General features: G+C 39.9%; 1 protein-coding gene across 3 annotated transcripts in view; it reads right to left on the reverse strand.

Moving 5' to 3' along the window:
• Positions 1–5224: 5224 nt before the first annotated feature.
• The window catches only part of LOC117717868 (sperm-associated antigen 6), a 62621-nt gene continuing 46986 nt past the window's right edge, over positions 5225–20859 (reverse strand). For all 3 annotated transcript variants that reach the window (XM_034515318.2, XM_076942524.1, XM_076942523.1), the window contains 6 exons: positions 20718–20859; positions 19097–19249; positions 18306–18497; positions 10579–10695; positions 6996–7141; positions 5225–6080 (listed from right to left, as the gene is read on the reverse strand). The exon at positions 20718–20859 is cut by the window's right edge and continues 32 nt beyond it. In XM_034515318.2, the coding sequence (XP_034371209.1) occupies positions 6017–6080; positions 6996–7141; positions 10579–10695; positions 18306–18497; positions 19097–19249; positions 20718–20859 (814 nt within the window). In that variant the 3' untranslated portion in view covers positions 5225–6016. The remainder of the gene's footprint in view (positions 6081–6995; positions 7142–10578; positions 10696–18305; positions 18498–19096; positions 19250–20717) is intronic.

Raw genomic sequence — 20859 nt, forward strand, 5'->3', positions numbered from 1 at the left:
ATTCTACCTGTTTACCTGTGTTCTCCTCAATTTCTTTGAGAGTGTTATTTATGTCCTTCTTAAAGTCCTCTCTATCATCCTCATTAAAAGTGATTTTAAATCTCAATCTTGCTTTCCTGGTGATATGGGGAATTCAGGACTTTCTGATGTGAGAGAACTAGGTTCTGATGATGCCAAGTACCCTGGGTTGCTGATGCTTATGTTCTTGTGCTTGCCTTTTGCCATCTGGATCTCCTAGTGCTACCTGCACTCACTGTCTCTGACTGAAGCCTGTCTTTCCTATTATCTTGGTTGTATCAGAACTGTTTGGGGTGAGTGTTGCTGTTGTTTGGGTGGGTTAGAGGTGAGGCCCAAGATCTGCTCAGTTCTTGGGCATGCACCAGAAGGAACCAGTGCTCCAAGCCTGGAGTTTCTTCCTGGGTCCTAGTGGGTCCCAGTTCCTCCCTGTTTGGGACAGGTGTTACTGTCTCCTTACCTTAGATACTGCCCAGTTTAGAGCTCCTGGGCACCTCACTTCCTCTGGGTTTTGTGAGATTGGGTGCATAGCTGCTGCCTGGGATCTGCTCAGTGCTCAGGTGCAGACCAGAAGGAACCAGTGCTCTGGGCCAGGAGTGGAAGCTCTGTTTTTATGCTTCCTATATATTCTGGTAATATTTAATTTGTTCTTGGATTTCTGATGGGGTTAAAACTAGTTATTGTCTCATAATCAAACTTGAGTTGTTAACATTGAGGAAGATGAAGTTGATTTAAAAGGATGGTTTTCAAATGGTAATGCAAGTTAAAATCAAAACATAATTCAGGCATAGAATTGTAAGTTCTTGTTACAATATATGTTAATGTATATAAATTGACAAAGTTGATTAACTGGATGTTAGTATATAGCATACTGTATAGTTTACATAACTGTTGACTATGTTCAATGTATGTATGTATGTATGTATGTATAAGAGAAAAGGCTTTTTTAATGAACAAAAAGGGTGAAATGCTGGGGATTTGATTTGTGTTTACATGGGAATTCGCACATATGCTTTGGGTCCATGACAACAGTTGGTTTTTTGACTGGTCTATAAAGAGCCGGCGGCCAATGGCTGAGTAGGGGGGACAAAGGATTCCCAGAGAGGAAAAGCAAGAAAGTGAGAAAGAGAATCACCAGGGCAGAAGGAAGGAAGAGGATACAGACATGAGAGCTATGGAAGACAGAGAACCAGCCATGTAAGAATCAGGGAAAAGAAGCCCCAGGGGGCATTTCTCCGATTAGACCTGGGGTTGCAGAGATAAAGTATAGATTATAGAAAGTAATAACTTAAGAATATTAGAGGTGAGTGTGTTAGTCATTTGGAGGTTCAGGAGAAGCCCAACCATTGAACTAGTTAAGACATATTAAAATATAAAGGTTGTGTATAAGTGTCTTTCATTTGTGAATCCAGGGCTCTTGAGTAGATACAGAGCCGTGTGCAGACCCACTGTGAACATAGAGCAGACTTTATATTTACCACTACAGGGTGAAGCTTGAAAAGCTGTCTCATGTCTCTGTGCCATAGTTTCTGCCAAGAACAATCAATAAAAAAAAGCACTCTTAGGGCAAGCCCAAAGCCACATAGGGGTGTAGCAGACACGGCACACTGCTGTAGGTTCTGGAGACTAGGAAGTGGTTAGCTATGTGGCTCTGATATCAGAGTGCATATCAGAATGATATGCAACCCCCAAAGGGATAACTCACAGGTTGAGAGCCTTTGTCTTACCAAGAATAGTTTACTATAAATTGTATGCACAGAGAAATCGGAGGCTTTCTTTATTGTATAAATACATATGCCAAATCCCTTTATCTTAATATTCTCAGTATGATATTTATCTAAAAATCTACTATAGAAAGTACATCAGTTATTAATGAAAGAAACTCAATAACATTTTACATTGAATTTTAAATTATCCACTGAGAAAATACTTTTCCCTAAATCCACTGAGATTGACAAAAGGAAAAGTGAAAACTCTGTGCTCTGAAAAACAAGGAGACTCCCATGACTTTAGGGGTTTTCATTTAAATCACATATGCCATGAGTATACCTGAAAAGTGTTTTCTAGTCACTGTAATACATCAAGTTTTTTAGTTTTATTTAGTTAATTTATTTAGTTTAGTCGTTTTGTTTGTTTGTTTATTTATTTATTTATTTATTTATGAGTATTCTATCTGCATGTATACCTGCACTCCAGAAGAGGGCATCAAGTCTCTTTATGGATGGTTTGAGTCACCATGTCAGTGCTGGGAATTGAACTCAGGATCCCTTGAAGAACAACCAGTGCTCTTAACTGCTGAGCCATCTCTCTAACCCTAGATGTCAACTTCTTAACAACAATTCTTTTCTGTGTTATGATATCTGAAGTGATTTGAGGATTTTCTTCTTTCACATTAAACCTTTTGAAAATTACTTGCTGAAGTTTACAAAATCAGTTAAACCAACCCTTCATTATTTTTTTTTACTTTTGAGGACTTCACACATGTACACAATGAAATATGCTGACATCAACCCTTTTCCCACTCCAACTCTTCCTCACAGGTTCACTTCTCAACTTCATGTCTTATTTTTACTTTAATTCTAACTTTTCAAGGGTATTTCAAGACAGAATTGGTGAGAGTGTGTGTGTGTGTGTGTGTGTGTGTGTGTGTGTGTGTGTGTCCTAGAACTCATCTGCAGACCAGGCTGTTCTGTCCTAGAGTTCAGAGATCTGCCTGCCTCTGCCTCCTGAGTGCTGAGATTATAAACATCTGCACCACCACAGCTGGCTTTAATAATTTTTGAGAACTTCATATTGTAGGCAATGAAATACGACCATACCTACCCCCATCTCTTTCAATATTTCCCATACAAGCCCCTTCAAAACTGCTCATGTAACTTCATGCCTTTTCATTATAACCCACTAAGTCAATATGTGCATGTATGTGAGGCCATTCACTAGAGCAAGTCCACCTGTGAATACATCCTTAGAAAGAATACCTCTCTCTCTCTCTCTCTCTCTCTCTCTCTCTCTCTCTCTCTCTCTCTCTCTCTCTCCCAGAAATTATCAGCTGACAACAGCTGCTCAGTAAGGAGTGGACCTGGTGAGCATCTACCTCAACTCTACTTGGATTTTGACTGTCCTAGTCTTGTACAGGTCTTGTGCAGGTGTCCATAACTGCTAACGTTCCTGTGTAATGACCAGGTGATGTCAATGTATTCCTCCCCAACCTTCAGCTCTAAAATTCTTTGACTCCTCTTCCATGATGTTCCCTGAGCCTTAGTGGTAGAAAAGGCTTTGAACCACTGGTAAATGCAATAATTATAAGTAATACTATAACTTGATCCTTTTAATCTCTAAAAGAAACAATAATTAAATTAGCAGAGAGGGTGAGAGAAGAGGATGGTAGGGAAACACAGCTCAAATTAAGGGCCATTTGAGGGATAATATGGAAAACTACAGAAATTAGAGAGGTTTGTTAGAAGGAACACCAGCCAATTATTAGAGGTCACAATGAAAGTGTTCATCAGCTGAAACCAAGGCTCCTGATGAGAAGCAGACTGACAAACATGAAACATGATCTGTTTGCTGCTGTCCTGGCAGGATGGCAGAAACAAGCCCAGTAAGAGTCCTGCCAGATTGAAGTAAAAGTCACAGAAGGAATCAACAAACAAGAAAGGCTACTTCACTCTGAAACAAGATTGGAGTAGAACCAATATGCTCACTGCTGCCAAAAATATTACTGGAAGAATGAGTGTCCCCATTCTTAACCAGCTTCTCATAGACAAACGGAGGCCAAAGCAAACATGATTCTCAGGGTTTCAAATCTTTCAGGAAAGTCAAATACCTTAGCTTCACCTATCCCATGGCCCAGAGAGGAAACAGGCTGTTTCTGTCAGCCCAACATCAGGCTCTGGAGTTCCTCAGAACCTCCAGTTTCTAAAGATTCTAGATATCTGATTTCTCTGTCCTTGTGAAACCCCATTATTCACAAATGGAGGAGCAAGGGAACTTCATTATGAAAATAAGCACAAAGGTCTTTGCAATCAAGCAGGTCCTCACCAATGCACCCGGCCTGGGACACCTACACATATCCAAGTCCTTGTATGTACATAATCAGACTGGCACTGCAGTGGGGGTCCTGACCCAATGAATTACACACCTGGCCGCAGGGCCATGGCCCTTTTAGTGCCAGAGGCTGGCAAACTGATTTTCAGGTAAAAATTAACAGTCCAAATGTTACACTCAATGTTGGCATTAATGGATTAAGGGGAAACACTGGTAGATGCTCATATATTAATGAATACATGCTATGTGACAAACCCACACACCATCTACAGTAGTATACACACAAACCCTGACAATCCTACTACCCGTTAGATAGGGTAAGCCAGATCATGACTATATTTAAAGTTAGGCCTAAGGTATTTTCCAGATGAGCAGACTTAAAAGAGCAGCCCCTTAAGGACTCTGATGTAAGTCTTCCACCCATGATAATTTTTTAAAGAAGGAGAATGCCTTTTGGGTACATCACAATGACCTGAATGTCATTGCTGAGTTGAAATCTCTGCCAAAGTCAAGCTCAGCATAAAAGGCAGAATTCACAGTGCTGCCCACAGCTCTCTCACTAGGAGTAGGGACTCTAAATAGCCTTTGCCAGTGTCCAGATATATGAAACGTTCTATAAGAAAGGGGCCTAATCAACTCAGAGGAAAATGTCACAGTAATCCTTGAACGCTTAGATGCAGCATGGGTTCCTAAAAGGATAGTAGTTATGCATTGTTGGGGACATCAAGAGGAGAGTGACACATTACATTTACCTGTGTGGTGACTAGTGATTCTAATTTGACATCAGTAAAAAAAAATAGATTGAAGAATGGGGGTCATAAAGAAGTTTGAATAATTTCTTCAAAGATGTACATTGTTGAAAATTAATGACAGAAGAGACCAGAAAATGTCCCAGGCTAAATGAAGACTTTCCTTTTGATGAAAAATCAAAGGAATCCCAAGAAGGAAATGTGAAACTAGGTTTATAGGCCAGGCCTCACTGTGGCCTGAAGTTGTCTAGGATGACCTGTACCTCCTCTGCAGGCCTTCAGATGAGACTTCAGGAAAATCCCCTTAGGCCCAACAACACACAGACACCAACAATCAAAGGCTCCTAAGTCCAAAGACAGATTCCATGTGTCAGAAAGTCACTAGATAGAAAAAGCAAAAAGGACCATTCTAATGTTTTTAACATTTTATTGAAATCTTCTTTGGCCCCATTACTACATCTGATATAAATGTGAATAAAGTTTGAGTCTGGTATGTTTCATTCAAATGATGTCAATGTCTGAAAACTTGACTTGGGGATTTGGTAACGTGAGCCTAGGCCAGGGAACACTGGGGACAAAAGTCCCATGCCTCATCCCTGAGGAGAGATCATGAGTATGAAACCTCAAGAAGGACAGGGAGCATGGACTCCAGAGTGCTATGTTTGAGACCCTTCAGGGGGAGGGAGAAGGGCTTCAAAGCCAGTGACAATGAGTACAACTGCCTAAATTCTTGGAAAACCAAACCTAACAGCCTATCATAGCTTCTGCATTAACATCTGAACCTCTTACAAGGGTTACATGTCAGGTTCAATTTTTTCAGCTCTTTTCTTCCAGATGCTTCTGTGTAACTTGAAAGGCAGGCTGTCAATGTCTGTACTTATTATGAGGAATTGGCCAAAATAGCCTGAGTGTTGCTAAACAGTGTCTCTCATCTAACTGGAGGCTGTGTTTGTGCTACTTGCATGTGGTTTTCAACAGGACAGTTTCTTTTTAAGTCTATCTTTAGAGAAATTCCTATATATGCAAATGACTATGACTGGTCCTTCATATATTCCAGCTTCTAACTTTAAACTAGTACATACATTTAGAAAACATTATCTAAAGGTATATTGCATTGAATAAAGCTAGAAGGTACTTTCAGAGAACTTTAACACCCATTATTCACACTCTCCTGGGAAACTGAAGAGAATAAAAATATGCTTTGTTCACAGTGGCTGGTAGCTGTCCACCCTCTGCAGAAGTGTATCAGAGTATCCAGGTGAATAATACCTGAAAAAAGAAATTTGCTGTTAGATAGAAAAAAATTTCAAAGGTAGACTCAAGTGATTCCACACAAGAAATATTATTCTTCTAGTAACTCTATATGCACATGGTTAGAGACTCTGAAGTATAACAACTCACAGTGCTGTACTTGAGAAGGAAAACACTTAAGAATGTGTATAACATGACAGGAGAGATGGCTCAGTGGTTAAGAGTACTGACTGCTCTTCCAGAGAACCAGGGATCAATTCCTAGCACCCACATGGCAACTCACAACTGTGTGTAATTCCAGGATCTAACACCCACACAAAGACAAACATGTAGGCAAAATACAAATGCACATAAAATAAAAGTAAATATTTTTAAAAAAGAAATGTATAATGACAACTAAGATGTTTTATAAGCAAAACCTTCAATCCATGAGTGAAATTTCATTTTAGACACTGTTTTTATCAAGTAAATAATGTTACATTTTTAATAATTTTATATGTATGTATGTATTTACCTACATTAATGTATGTACACCGCTTTCATGTTTTGTGCCCTCAGAGTCCTGAAGAAGACATCAGATCTCCTGGCACTGGAGTTACAAATACTTGTGAGCCACCACATGAGTGATAAGAATTGAACCTGGATCCTCTTGAAAAGCAGTCAGTACTCATAACTGCTGAGCCAACACTCCAGCTCTATAATATTACTTTAAAATGATAATAACTAAGAGATTTTAATAATTTTAATAAAAAATCATTATAATATAAAGTATTAATCATCATTGTAAGCCAGCCTCAATTAAATGTTATCCACTATTTAAAAAAATACCATATTCATGGTGTCTGTTCACAGCAATGCGACCCTAACGAAAATAGGCTGTATTTGAAAATTGCAAGCATTGTAATGTCAAACTCTTTAGTCCATCCTCCTCACCTTACTATTTCCTCTGGGTAGCAATTGTTGATGCTGTTGATGTATTCCTGCAGGAGAGAGCCTGGCTCTGCCTTTATCTCCTGGACCTTTTTAAGCCCACCACTGGTCACAAAAAGCCGTCGGGCTTTGCTGTCATGAGGCAGCACCTTGAAGAGAAAGTACACAAACCATCATCTCTTTTTTTCCAAGTTAGAGTTTTACTACTGAAAATAACTTAGCAGAGAATTTATTCTCAGTGTCTCTACAACATAGTAGGCCAAATCTGCTAGTAAAATCTGGAAGTAAAATACACTCTTCTGAAAAGTATATTAACTTTTCATGTTGCAGAAATGGAATAAGTCATTGGACATGAGCAAAGTTAGCGTTGTCCACTCCTAAGTGAGGACTATATAACCACCTCTCTGAAGTCTCTCCACCCTCTAAAAAATAAAAAGCAAACTCCTTAACAAGACAAGGCCTTAACAAGGTCTCTTCCATTCATCTCCTAAATACCTAAATCCTAAATACTCCTTGGTGGGCCACTCTTCAACTGAAGCTGTTTCAGTAATGAGGAACACAAATGCACTGCTTGTCTCTCACTCAGCTCCTCTCTAGAAGGCCTTTTCAGCACTCAGAACTGTCCCTGTAGGCCTGGGGGACTCCTCTTCATTGTGTGCAGCCCTAACTTTAAGAAGATCCTAGCTGGGTAAGGTAGCAGACACCTGTGACCTCAGCACACAGGCTAGAGCAGCACAGGCCTGGATGACTAGAAATTTGAAGCTACACAGTGACTCCCAATTTAAAAAAAATTCAAGGTCTAGGGAATAGAGTTCAGTGGCAGGGCAAGTCCTTAGGTTTGATCCCCAGACTGGGAAGGGAGGGAGGGAAGGAGGGGGGGAGGGAGGGAGGGAGGGAGGGAGGGAGGGAGGGAGGGAGGGAGGGAGGGAAGGAAGGAAGAAAAAAACATGCCATCTGGGGCAGCAAACATTTTCAAAGACACACATATGAGAGCTGTTGCATTATGAGATACCATCTTCAGGTCCCTTGACTTTGGTGGTCTGATTCCTACATATTTTACTGATTTTTCTCTTTTTCTCTTTAATTTTTCTCATATATTCGATCATGTTTCCTCTTTCCCACTCCTGCCAGATCCTCCCCAACTCCCTAACCTAACCCATCCATCCAACTCTCTCTCTCTCTCTCTCTCTCTCTCTCTCTCTCTCTCTCTCTCTCTCTCTCTCTGCTTCTGCCCATGTGTGTGTGTTTAACACACAAAAAACCCACATAATGACTTTTATTTGCTTAGTATGAACCTTCAACATTGGAGGTCAGTGTTCACTAGAGTGAGCACTGTGTTCAGCAAGAGCAGCGTGTCTTTCTCATTGATCTAAAGATTAGACTATAAGAGGGACTATTCCAGAGCTGAGATCTGTGGATGACCCACTCACCCCTTACTGCTCCTTCTCAGGTGACTAAATTAGTCAGCCACTTCTTATTTAGTATATAAAAGACATGAAAGTGAAAACTGGATCAGCTTTCTCCATGTAAAATGTAGTGTTCTATCTACACCTCGTGGTCACTCAGACTGTCAAATTTCAGAGAGGGAAAGAGGGGTCCACTGTTTTCTTGGACTAAGGAAGACAGAGCATAGGTATCTGTTACACAGAACCTTGTTCAGAGGTGGTGTCTCAGGGAAACCCTGTTTCCAGCAACAACTATGCTTAACCAGAAAACTAAAAGTCGTCTGTAACCTGGCTTATAGATGAATTCCTTGTAGGAAGTTTACTTAACTATAGAGTCTACTTTAAAGTGGTGAGATTCACACCAGCAATTTCACATTAGAAGGTGGGGCAGGAGGATTGGGAATAAGCTCCAGTCCAGTTGGACCTACACAGTGAGACTTGGTTTTGTTCATTAATTGCAGAGATACAGCATGCGATCAGAGTCTCATTCGTGTGGCTCTTATAAAGAGTTCAAAAGAACATGTCCTCCTCTGTTCGTCAGAAGTGGCGATTGTCTTCAACACTTGATGTTGTTTCTTTTTCATTTTTTTTTTTTTTTTTTTTGGTTTTTTTGAGACAGAGTCTTAACTATGTACCCCTGGATAGCTTAGAACTTGCTATGTAGACCAGGCTGGGCCTGAACTCACAGAGATCAGCTTGCCTCTGCTTTCCAAGAGCTAGGATTAAATGTGCGTACCACCATGACAGATCTGAACATTTGATTTCTTTAAAACAATACTTGGTTATTTTGTTTTCATTTGTTAGTTATTTAATTAGTTATTTTAGTTAGTTATGTGTGTCTTGGACTAAAATAACTTCTTAATATATACCATCTTATTTAATGTTTACAATAAAAAGTCACTTACTATTCCCAACTTACATCTAACCAAACCAAGGCTCTGAAGGGTCAGGACTTTGCCAAATTAGGATGTAGCTGGGTTCAAGGGTAGAGCATATGTCTAGCATATATAAAACCTTGGGTACCACACTGAGCACAAAACGGTAACTTCTAATCCCACACAAAACTGTTGTGGCTGGTGACTGACATGGGCTCTTTTGCTGTGTCAAATATATAAAGCATAGTCTCAGTAGTTCTCAGGATCCAAACACGGAATCTGACCGACTGTGGCCGTCATGCATCCTTCCTCGTCAGCTGCCACCCACATCTCTCAGCTTAATGTTTCTATCACACTTTCATTTACATGATATATAATGAACACTTAATTATCTAAGAAACAGTCACATGTCTTAATTGTTGACTAAAGCTGTGGATGTGCAGGACTGGAGAGATGGCCCACAGCTCAGAGCCTGATGCTTGCAGAGGATTCAAGTCCCAGACCCACATGGTAGCTCACGATCCTCCATAACTCCAGCTCCAAGCAACCCGTGCCCTCTTCTGACCTTTTCATGGTGCTCAGACATACATGTGAGCAAATGCTCACATACAGAAAATAAATTTAAACTGAAACATTTTAAAACAAATGATATGACTAAATGACTGTCAGAATCTGTAATAAAGTGCATAGTTTCTGAAAATATTTTAGGGTCTCGGAATTTTCTCCTTTCTTTCTTTCTTTTTAATAAAAACCCTTCCTGTGGTCCTACATGACTGGGATTAAAGGACACTGGGAAAGACAAATAGATACTTATCAATACAAAGTAACAGTGGTGTCAAAGGGGAATCACCTCTATGAAATTTTATATCACTGTTATATTATCACCATTATTATTACTGTACATGAATGAGCACATGTGCAGGTCACAGCACACATGTGGAAGTCAGGGAACAGCTTTTCAGGTTCTCTCCTTCCACCATGGGTGCCAGGGATGCAATTCAGGTTATCAAACTTGTATGGCAAGTACTTTTACCTAGTGATCCATCTCGCCATCTCAGTTGTGATGCTCTATGTATTAATATATTAGGTACTTCCTGAGAATAATTTTAAAAAGCAGGAAGAGTTAGCATTGTCTGTGGGTTTTAACCTATGTGTCTGGGTTAAAGCATATGGGCAGGAGTGGAGAATTAAGTACTAAAGCCCACAGTCCCTCTTACAAAAGCAAATGGGTAAGCAACAAGTTGACGGATGAATTTACTTTCTTACCTTACTGAACTGCCCAACAACATGTTTCAGGATATTGGGAGGTGCATCATACAGGAATGGCTCAAGGGCTGGGAGGTAGGTGCATTTCTGAAGGATATTCTTTATGGCTTTTTTACTCTGTTGAAATAGAAAGCAAAATGCATATAAAATATTAACAGTTCATAGCCTGTATTCCTAGATTTGGAAATGAAACCAGTTTACTGATTGTGATGATTTGTATTTGCCTGGCCCAGGGAGTGGCACTATTAGGAGGTGTGACCTTGTTAGAGTAGGTGTGTCACTGTGGGTGTGGGCTTTAAGACCCTCATCCTAGCTGCCTGGAAGCCAGTTTCTGATAGCTCCCTTCAGAACTAGAGGTGGAACTCTCACCTCCTCCAGCCCCATGACTGGCTGGATGCTGCCATGCTCCCACCTTGATGATAATGAACTGGACCTCTAAACCTGTAAGCCAGCGCCAACTAAATGTTGTCCTTTATAAGAGTTGCCTTGGTCATGGTATCTCATCACAGCAATAAAACCCTAACTAAGCACTGATAGAACCTGCATGCGTTACATTTTTAAAAATAATTGTATAAAGAACTATTTTGACTAGCTTTTATCACAGAATAGCTTCCTGTTAAACCTTAAAACATTAAGTGGATCGTTAAGCTCTTAAAATATCTGTGAGAAAATCAAAATTATAAAGCATAAAGTTAGAGGCTACAAATTATCATACATTACATAATTATATAGAGAACACATTATACTGTATAAAGTTTGTAGATATGAAAACAGATAACTAAAATATTTTATTTCTTATAACCAATAAATCTAAGAAAATACCTATTATACAGTATCATTTTCAGATAGATATGCACTAAGTATCTGTTGCAGGCATATTTCAGTGTGCATTTACAGAGATGCTACTGTGGTACAGATAGACATTTCCTCCTTCTAAAGTTGAAGCAGAAGAGATTTATTGACCTCTCAACACCAGAGAGTACCAGCAAAAGGACATACACTGTCTCCAGGCTGCCTTGCATGTCTTCAGGCCGCCTTGTATATACCCATGCCACCTTGCATGTACCCATGCTGTCTTGAATGTACCCAAGCTGCCTTGTATGTACCCATAATGCCTTGCATGCCCCCAGGACACCATGTCCCCAGGTCACCTTGCATATCCCCATGGTTACTTGCATGTTCCCATGCCACCTTGAATACACCCAGGCTGCCTTGCATGTCCCCAGGCTGCCTTGCATGTCCCCAGGAAAGAAATCAGGAGACTCCGATGCAAGCCTCATCAATGGAATATAAGAGATAGAATAGAGAATCTCAGGCATAGAAGATGCCATAGAAGACATTGGCACATGAGTAAAATAAATAAATAAATACAAATCTTAGGTTAGAACAAAGACGTAATTTCAGGCAGGAATCTAAATTTTGGGTCAGAACAAAGAAGTAGGCTTCAGGCATAAAAATGACTTTGGGCTAGGGCAGAGAAGTAGGCTCAGATATTTTGGTCATCCTGATAAGCCTTGAGAAACAGTGATCACCAGAGTGATCACTTGATTTTGTTTATTGCCTTGCTTGTTCTTTGACTATTTGTGTTTATTGTCTTGCTTGGTCCTCAGCTATGTGCATCTATTGTATTGCTAGTTCCTCAACCTAGAACTGACCTTAATACTTGCATGTAATTAAAATGCTATAAAAGCAAAAAAAAAAAAAAAAAGGAAGAAAGGAAGGAAGGAAGGAAGGAAGGAAGGAAGGAAGGAAGGAAGGAAGAAAGACAAAAAGCTAATCCAAAACATTCGAGAAATCCAGGACACAATGAGAAGACCAAACCTAAGAAAATAGATATAGAAGAGAGCTAAGATTCCCAACTCAAAGGCCCAGTAAATTTCTTCAACAAAATTATAGAGGAAAACTTCTCTAACCTAAAGAAAAATATACCCATAGACATACAAGAAGCCTACAGAACACCAAACAGATTGGACCAGAAAATAAATTCCTCCTGTCACATAATAAAACACAAATACACCAAACAAAGGAAGAATATTAAAAGCAGAAAGGTAAAAAGGTCAAGTAACATATAAAGGCAGACCTATCAGAATTACATCAGACTTCTCAATAGAAACTAAAAAAGCCAGATGATCTTGGACAGATGTCATACAGACTCTAAGAGAACACAAATGCCAGCCCAGGCTATTATACCCAGCAAAATTCTCAATCACCATAGATGGAGAAACCAAGATATTCCATGACAAAAACAAATTTAAACAACATCTTTCCACTAACCCAGCCCTACAGAGGATAATAGAAGGAAAACTCCAACATAAGGAGGGAAACTGCAACTAAAAAAGAGCAAGAAATTAATCTCCTCAGAACAAATCCAAAAGAGAACCACACAAACATAATTCCTCCTGTAACAACAAAAATAACAGAAGCAACAATCATTGGTCCTTAATATCTCTCAACATCAATGGACTCAATTTTACAATAAAAAGGCATAGGCTAACAGAAAGCATATGTAATGAGAACCAAGAATTTTGCTGCATACAGAAAACACACCTCAGTGACAAAAAACAGATACTACCTCAGAGTAAAATGCTGGAAATTTTTTTTCTAAGCAAATGGTACCAAAAGACAAATTAGAGTAGCCATTCTAATATCCAATAAAATAGACTTTAAACCAAAAGTTATCAAAAAAAAAAAAAAAGAGAGAGAGAGAGAGATGGGGGAGGACACTCCATACTCATCAAAGGAAAAAGCCACCAAGATGACCTCCCAATTCTGAAAATATATGCCCCAAATGCAAGGGTACCCACATTTGTAAAAGAAACTTTAATAAAGCTCAAAGCACACATTGAATCTCACAGGATAATACTGGCAGACTTCAACACCCCACTCTCAGCAATGGACTGATCATGGAAACAGAAACTAAACAGAGACACATGAAACTAACAGAAGTTATGAACCAGATGGATTTAACAGGTATTTATAGAACATTTCACTTGAAAACAAGAGAATATACCTTCTTCTCAGCACTTTATGGAACCGTCTCTAAAACTGACCATATAATTGGTCACAAAACATGCCTCAACCAATACAAAAAAGATTGAATTAATCCCATGTATCCTATCAGATCACCACAGACTAAGGCTGGTCTTCAATAACAACAAAAACAACAAAAATTCCCACATACATATGGATGCTGAACAACTCTCTACTCCAGGATACCTTGTTTAGGGAAGACATTAACAACTTTTTAGAATTTAAAACAACAAAGGCACACCATACCCAAATGTATGGGAAACAATGAAAGCTAAGAGGAAAATTGATAGCACTGAGTGTCTTCATAAAGAAGTTGGAGAGATCTTACACTAGCAACTTAACAGCACACCTGAACAAAAAGAAGCAAACACATTAAAGAGGAGTAGATGGCAGAAAGTAATCAAACTCGGGGTTAAACTCAACCAATTAGAAACAAAGAGAACTATGCAAAGAATCAACAAAACTACTAGCTAGTTCTTTGAGAAAATCAAGAAGATCGATAAAACACTTACTCAGACAAACTGAAAGGCATAGAGACAGTATCTAAATTAACAAAATCAGAAATGAAAATGAAGATATAACAACAGAAACTGAGGAAATTCAAAAAAAAGCATCAAACTCAAAGAAAAAAATCATATGGTCATCTTACTAGATGCTGAAAAAGCCTACCAAAATACAACACTCCTTCATGTTAAAAGTCAAAATACAACACTCCTTCATGTTAAAAGTCTTGGAAAGATGAGAAATTCAAGGCCCATATCTAAACATAATAGAAGCAATATATAGCAAACCAACAGCCAACATCAAATTGAATGAAGAGAAACTTGAAGCAATCCCTCTAAAATCAGGAAAAAGACAAGGCCGCCCACTCTCTTCCTATCTATCCAATATAGTACTCAAACGTCCAGACAGAGCAATTAGACAACAAAAGGAGGTCAAAGGGATACAAATTGGAAAGGAAGATGTCAAGATATCACTATTTGTACATGATATGATAGTATACTTAAGCGACCCCAAAAACTCTATCTGAAAATTCCTGTACCTGATAAACAACTTAAGCAAAGTGACTGGATATAAAATTAACTCAAACAAATCAGTAGCCTTTCTTTACACAATGGATAAATGGATTGAAAAAGAAATTAGAGAAACGACATCCTTCACAATACTCACAAAAAAAATCTTGATGTAATTCTAACTAACCAAGTGAAAGATCTGTACAACAAGAACTTCAAGTCTCTGAAGAAAGAAATCAAAGAAAACCTCAGAAGATGAAAAGATCTCCCATGCTGGTGGATCAGTAGGATAACATAGTCAAAATGGCTATCTTACCAAAAGCAATCTACGTATTTAATGTAATCCCCATCAAAAGGCCAACTCAATTCTTCACAGAGAGAAAGGGCAGTTCTCTACAATAAAACAAAAACAGAAATAACAAAAAACCCAGGATAACAAAAATAATTCTCGACAAACTTCTGGGGGAATCACCATCCCTGACATCAAGATGTACTATTAAGCAATAGTGATTTTAAAAAAAAACTGCATGGTATTAGTGGTACAGAAACAGACAAATAGATCAATGGAATAGATTTAAAGACCAGAAATAAACCACACACTTATGATCCTTTGATCTTTGACAAAGAAGCCAAAACCATACAACAGAATAAAGATAGCATTTTCAACAAATGGTACTAACTGGAGGTCTGCATGTAGAAGAATGCAAATTGATCCATTCTCATCTCCTTATACAAAGCTCAAGTCCAAGTGGATCAAGGACCTCCACATAAAACCAGATATTCTGAATCTATTAGAAGAGAAAACGGAAAAGAGCCTCAAACACATCAGCACAGGGGAAATTTACAGAACAAAACGTTAATGGCTGAGGCTCTAAAATCAACAATGGACAAATGGGACCTCATGAAACTGGAAAGTTTCTGTTAGGCAAAAGACACTGTCAATAGTACAAATCAGCAGCCTACAAACTGGGAAAAGATCTTCACCAACCCTATATCCAATAGAGGGCTAATATCCAAAACATACAAAGAACTCATGAAGTTAGACTTCAGAAAACCAAATAGCCCAATGCAAAAACAGGGTACAGAGCTAAACAAAGAATTCTCAACTGAGGAATCTCAAATGGCAAGAAGCACCTAAAGAAATGTTCAACATCCTTAGTCATCAGGGAAATGCAAATCAAAACTACTCTGAAATTACACCTCACACCAGTCAGAATGGCTAAGATCAAAAACTCAGGTGACAGCAGATGTTGGTGAGGATGTGGAGAAAAAGGAACACTCCTCCAGTGCCGGTAAGATTGCAATATCCACTTTGAATATCAATCTGATGGTCCCTCAGAAAATTGGAAATAGTTCTACCTAAAGACCCAGCTAAACCACTGCTGGGCATATACCCAAAAGATGCTCCAACATATAACAAGAACACATGTTCCACTATGTTCATAGCAGCCTTATTTATAATAGCCAGAAACTGGAAACAACCCAGATATCCTTCAACAGAAGAATGGATACAGTTTTACACAATGAAATACAATTCAACTATTAAAAAGGATGACTTCATGAATTTTGCAGGCAAACAGATGGAACTAGAAAACATCATCTTGAGTGAGGTAACCCAGACCCAAAAGGACATACATGGTATGTATTCACTGATAAATTAATATTAGCTCAAAAGCTCGGTAATACCCATGATACAACTCACAGACCATATGAAGCTTAACAAGAAGGAAGGCCAAAGTGTGGATGCCTCAATCCCACTTAGAAAGGGGAACAAAATAATCACAGGCAGCAGAGAGAGGGGGGGACCTGGGTGGGAAAGGGGATGGCAGGGGAGAGGAAAGAATCGAGTATGAGAAGAGACAGTGGAGGTGAAGAAGTCCAGAAGGCCAAGAGAATTAATAGAAATATGTAGCAGGGGGGATGGGGAATGGGGGTGAGGAACCCCTGGAAAGTCCTAGATGCCAGGGATGCTAGGGGTTCCCAGGATGCAGTAGGGATGACATTAGCTGAAATACTGAACAGTGGGGAGATGGAACCTGAAGAGACCACCTCCAGTAGATAAATATGGTAGAGAAACCCCAGTAGAGGAATGGGTCCACCTGTCCATCTCAAAATCTTTAACCTAGAATTGTTCCTGTCTAAAGGAAATGCAGAGGCAAAAAAGAATGGAGCAGAGACTGAAAGAAAGGCCATCCAGAAACCACCCCACCTTGGCATCCATCCTATCCACAAACCCCAACACTATTGCTGATACCAAGACATGCGTGTAGACAGGAGCCTGGTATAGCTGTCTCCTGAGAGACTCTGCCAGTACCTGACTAAGACAGATGCAGATACTCACAGCCCAGGGACCCCAATGGAAGAATTAGGGTAAGGACTGAAGGTGCTGAAGGAAATTGTGATGTGGAAATTTAAAGGTTCTTTGGAAAGTCAGTTGGATGTCATTTTGTTGGGGCAAACATGTGAGGGACATTTTGTTAAAGTGAACACAGGTGTGAAAGGCTAAGGCAGACTGATGAAGGAATGTTTCGTTGAAGCAGACACAGGAGACAGAATGTTCTGCTAAAGCAAGCACATGAAAAGATGCATGATAAAAGATTCTTTGCTAATGTCGTGGATATATTGGCCCACCTTACATTGCGTAGTTGAACTGCATTTGTCAGGATGCAACAGAGAGAAACACACCAAAAATCTTCTGGTGGTGTACTGCAGTTTCTTGCTGCTTACACGGACTCAGGCTGATTGGCTGTACGTGCTGAGGCAAGAGTCATGCTGAGCAAGGCACATGAAGGACATGTCGTGTTTGGAGGGTATAAACAGGACTCCACGGAGTGGCTTGCTGGTACAGCTAGCTGTGTGATGCTTGTGGGTCTCAAGGTTTTGCTGCTCTTCACTTCCCTGAGAGAGGCACAGCTGAGAACTTCTCCTGATGTTCCTGTTGGCCCCTCCTGCTGAGGCCTGGCTGTCTCTGCTAGGTCCTGTCACTACTGTTGCTAACCTGACTCTACCAAACTGGATTGCTGGTGTATCTGTGAAGTGTTTGTGAGTGGATCAAGCTGCCGCTGCCTGCTAACCTGTGAACTGAACTGCTGATTTCCAGACAACACAGATGTTGCTCTAAAGAACCTTTCTAAATAGGTCCACTTCCCCCGGATCCTTTCTCTCCCACTACATCTAGTGGGTGGTGAGTTTACAAGGAAGGTTAAAGCGTTTAAGAACCATCATTAAAAATAAGATTGGAAAAAAATAAAGTTACAGGATTGCAACCCCATAGAAGAACAATATCAACTAACCAGACCCCTATCCCTCAGAGCTCCCAAAGACTAAACCCCCCAACCAAAGAGTATACATGAGTCGGTCCATGGTTCCCAATACATAAGTAGCAGAGGATTGCCTTATCTGGCATCAATGAGAAGGGAGGGGCTTGGTCCTGTGGAGGCTTGTTGCCTCAGTGAAGGAGGATCCTGGAAGGGTGAAGCAGGAGTGGGTGGGTAGATGGGAGAGCATCCTCATAGAGGCAAAGGGAAGGGAAGGTAGCATGTTGCTTTTCTGAGTGGAGACCAGGAAGGGGGAAAACATTTGAAATGTAAATATATAAAATAATTTGTTTAAAAAAAGACTGTAAATCAAATATTTAAAAACTAGTCATATCTAACTATTCTCCCCAAACCATGAAGCACTCACTTTCAGCTGCAAGTCTTCAGAGCTCTCTGGTGACATATACAAAGACAGCAAAACTGGCAGAGTATTTGTGACAGCTACAGCCCTGGCATGCTCTGGAGTGTGTCTTCCCAGCTGCCCCAAGGCCCAGGCAGCAGCAGCCTTAATATGATCTTCTGGTTCTTCTGACAGGCAGATTGACAACTGGGGAACACCCTGCCAGGGACCCAAACAACAAATGTTATATATAAACCTAGAGTGGACTTAATGAGTCTTCCCTGTCTCTCAGACATCAAAAGAACTCACTTTGACCTTCATCTTTTTCTCCTAAAAAGGCCTGCCAAAATAACTAGTGGCCAAGCCATTTATAACAGGTTCTGCTATGAAGACACAACTGACTTGAAACTCATGAGATCCATTTGGCTCCCAAGTGCTAGGATTGAAGGCATGTGCCACAACCCAGCTATGATGTTTTTAACCATAGTGTGCTTGGCATGTTTGTAAATATGAAGATTAATCCTTTAATATATACATATACTTGACAGATAAACTTCAGATAACAGTGATACTTAAAGGTGGTGACAATTATTAGAACAAGACACTGAGTAAAACATTTTCTGTGACCTCAGCTTTTTTAAAGGACACTCAAGGAAACATAGTGACAAGCACTGAACTCAACAGCAGAGCAATGAAAACAATGGGTGATTGTTTTTTACCACTCTGTTCAGTTATACTTTCTCTAATGATGGAGAATACCAACTTACAGTCCCGCCCTAGGTTAGCCTACTACATCACTAAGTGTGACGTGAGCACACCTTGGAGATGATCACCGCCATGGCAAGGTTCTCAGAATGAGCAGCCACGTAACCCAGCATCATGATGCCAGGCAGCCGTATGTTCCCTTTGCAGGATCCGATGCAGTCAATCACAGCGGCCACACCCCCGGCATTAACAATTAGCTGTGAGAGCTGAGGGGAAAAGAACAAGAGCCCAGACAACGTGAGATGCTCTTTACATACAGCTTGGCTACACTTTATTTAGAACTGTATAAAAACACAACTGATAAAAATTAAAATACAACTTATAGAAACTATTGTCCTTCTTAAAGAGACACGCAAGAACAACATTCTTGCTGTTTATGAAGGAATCTCAGGCCTCAGCCTAAACATTAACTTCTCTGGGAAAAGCACATTCAAAGTTACACACACATTCCAGGAAGGGCCCAAGATAAGGGAGCTAAAAGGTTATCAGGAAGCTGGGCCCTTAGCACAATAAACCTGGATAAACAGGAGCTGTGATAAGATAGACTCAGCTAACACTCATTGTCATAGGATAATGTGCAAATATGAGTTGCCAAGAAACCAAGCATGATCGAGGCCATTTGAGGTCAGCCTTTTTGGTTAACATTGTCTAAGAGGTGACTGTAAGATTGCCCTCATAAACCCTATAAAAACTGTATAAAAATTGCTCTCAGCTTTAGCTCAGGGTTCCTCTAGCCTGTGTGCGGGGGTGGGGGTGGGGGACCCCAGTGCACTGGAATCAATAAACCTCTTGCTTTTGCATCAAACTCCCGTCCATGAGTGTTTCTGAGGGAGCACATCCCCCAGTTTGGATCTTAGGGTCCAACAATTTATAAGCACTCACTGTGAAGAACCTTATTCTGTAGTTCAATTTTCCACATCAATGGAAAATCCTCTGTCTTTGTTATAATTAATGTTAAAACTCTTCACCTAGAGCTAGTTCATAACTAGCTGCTTATTCAGCTTATATTAATCACTGAAAGCTCAGACACTGGGAATAGTCTAACCCACTTGCCTGTTTGTTGCCTGTGACTTCGAAGCTGAGTGTACTTCAATATTACCAAAAAATCCATACAAATAAAGATAAATGAAACACAGAGACTAGTGTGCAATAAAATTAAAACTGGTTAAGCAAAGCACGCACAGAAAAAGGATAGAACACAGGCTTGCTTTGTGAGGGAAGGGGTGTTCTTCACATGTAAATCAACAGTCTTGACCATGGGCCAGGAGATCTTTGTGATCTGGACCAATCCAGAAATGGAACATAACATTCATTGCTCCTAGCTGATATAAAATGTTGAGGTTATCAGAGGTCAAGAGACATTACAACTAGAAATGAAGAGCTATAAGTGATTAGAAATAGTATCTTCAACTCCAACTAAATTAATACAATTCAGTGTTTCTCAACTGAAGGGAATTTGGTGTCATAAAGAAAATTTAGCAATGTAGAGCTACATTTTGATTGGCAGCACTTAGGACAGGGGTGCTGCACTCAGGGCCAGGAGTGCTACTGTTTACTAAAAGTAGAGTTGCATCTTGAAGTTTACTTTTCAGTTGTTTTTGGTTGGTTGGTTGGTTGGTTGGTTGGTTGGTTGGTTGGTTTTGGTTTTCGTTTTGGTTTTTGCTTTTGTTTTACCTCAGGCGTATGTTTAGCAATCTCTCTAATTAAGGTGCAAGCATTTTTCTTCACATATTCATCTTTGTCCTTCAGGCAGGTTAGTACAACAGGGAAAATCTCTGCTTCAACAACCATCTCTGCTAGGTCCACAGAATGCTTT

This window comes from Arvicanthis niloticus, chromosome 12, assembly GCF_011762505.2.
Source record: "Arvicanthis niloticus isolate mArvNil1 chromosome 12, mArvNil1.pat.X, whole genome shotgun sequence".
Lineage (NCBI taxonomy): Eukaryota > Metazoa > Chordata > Mammalia > Rodentia > Muridae > Arvicanthis > Arvicanthis niloticus.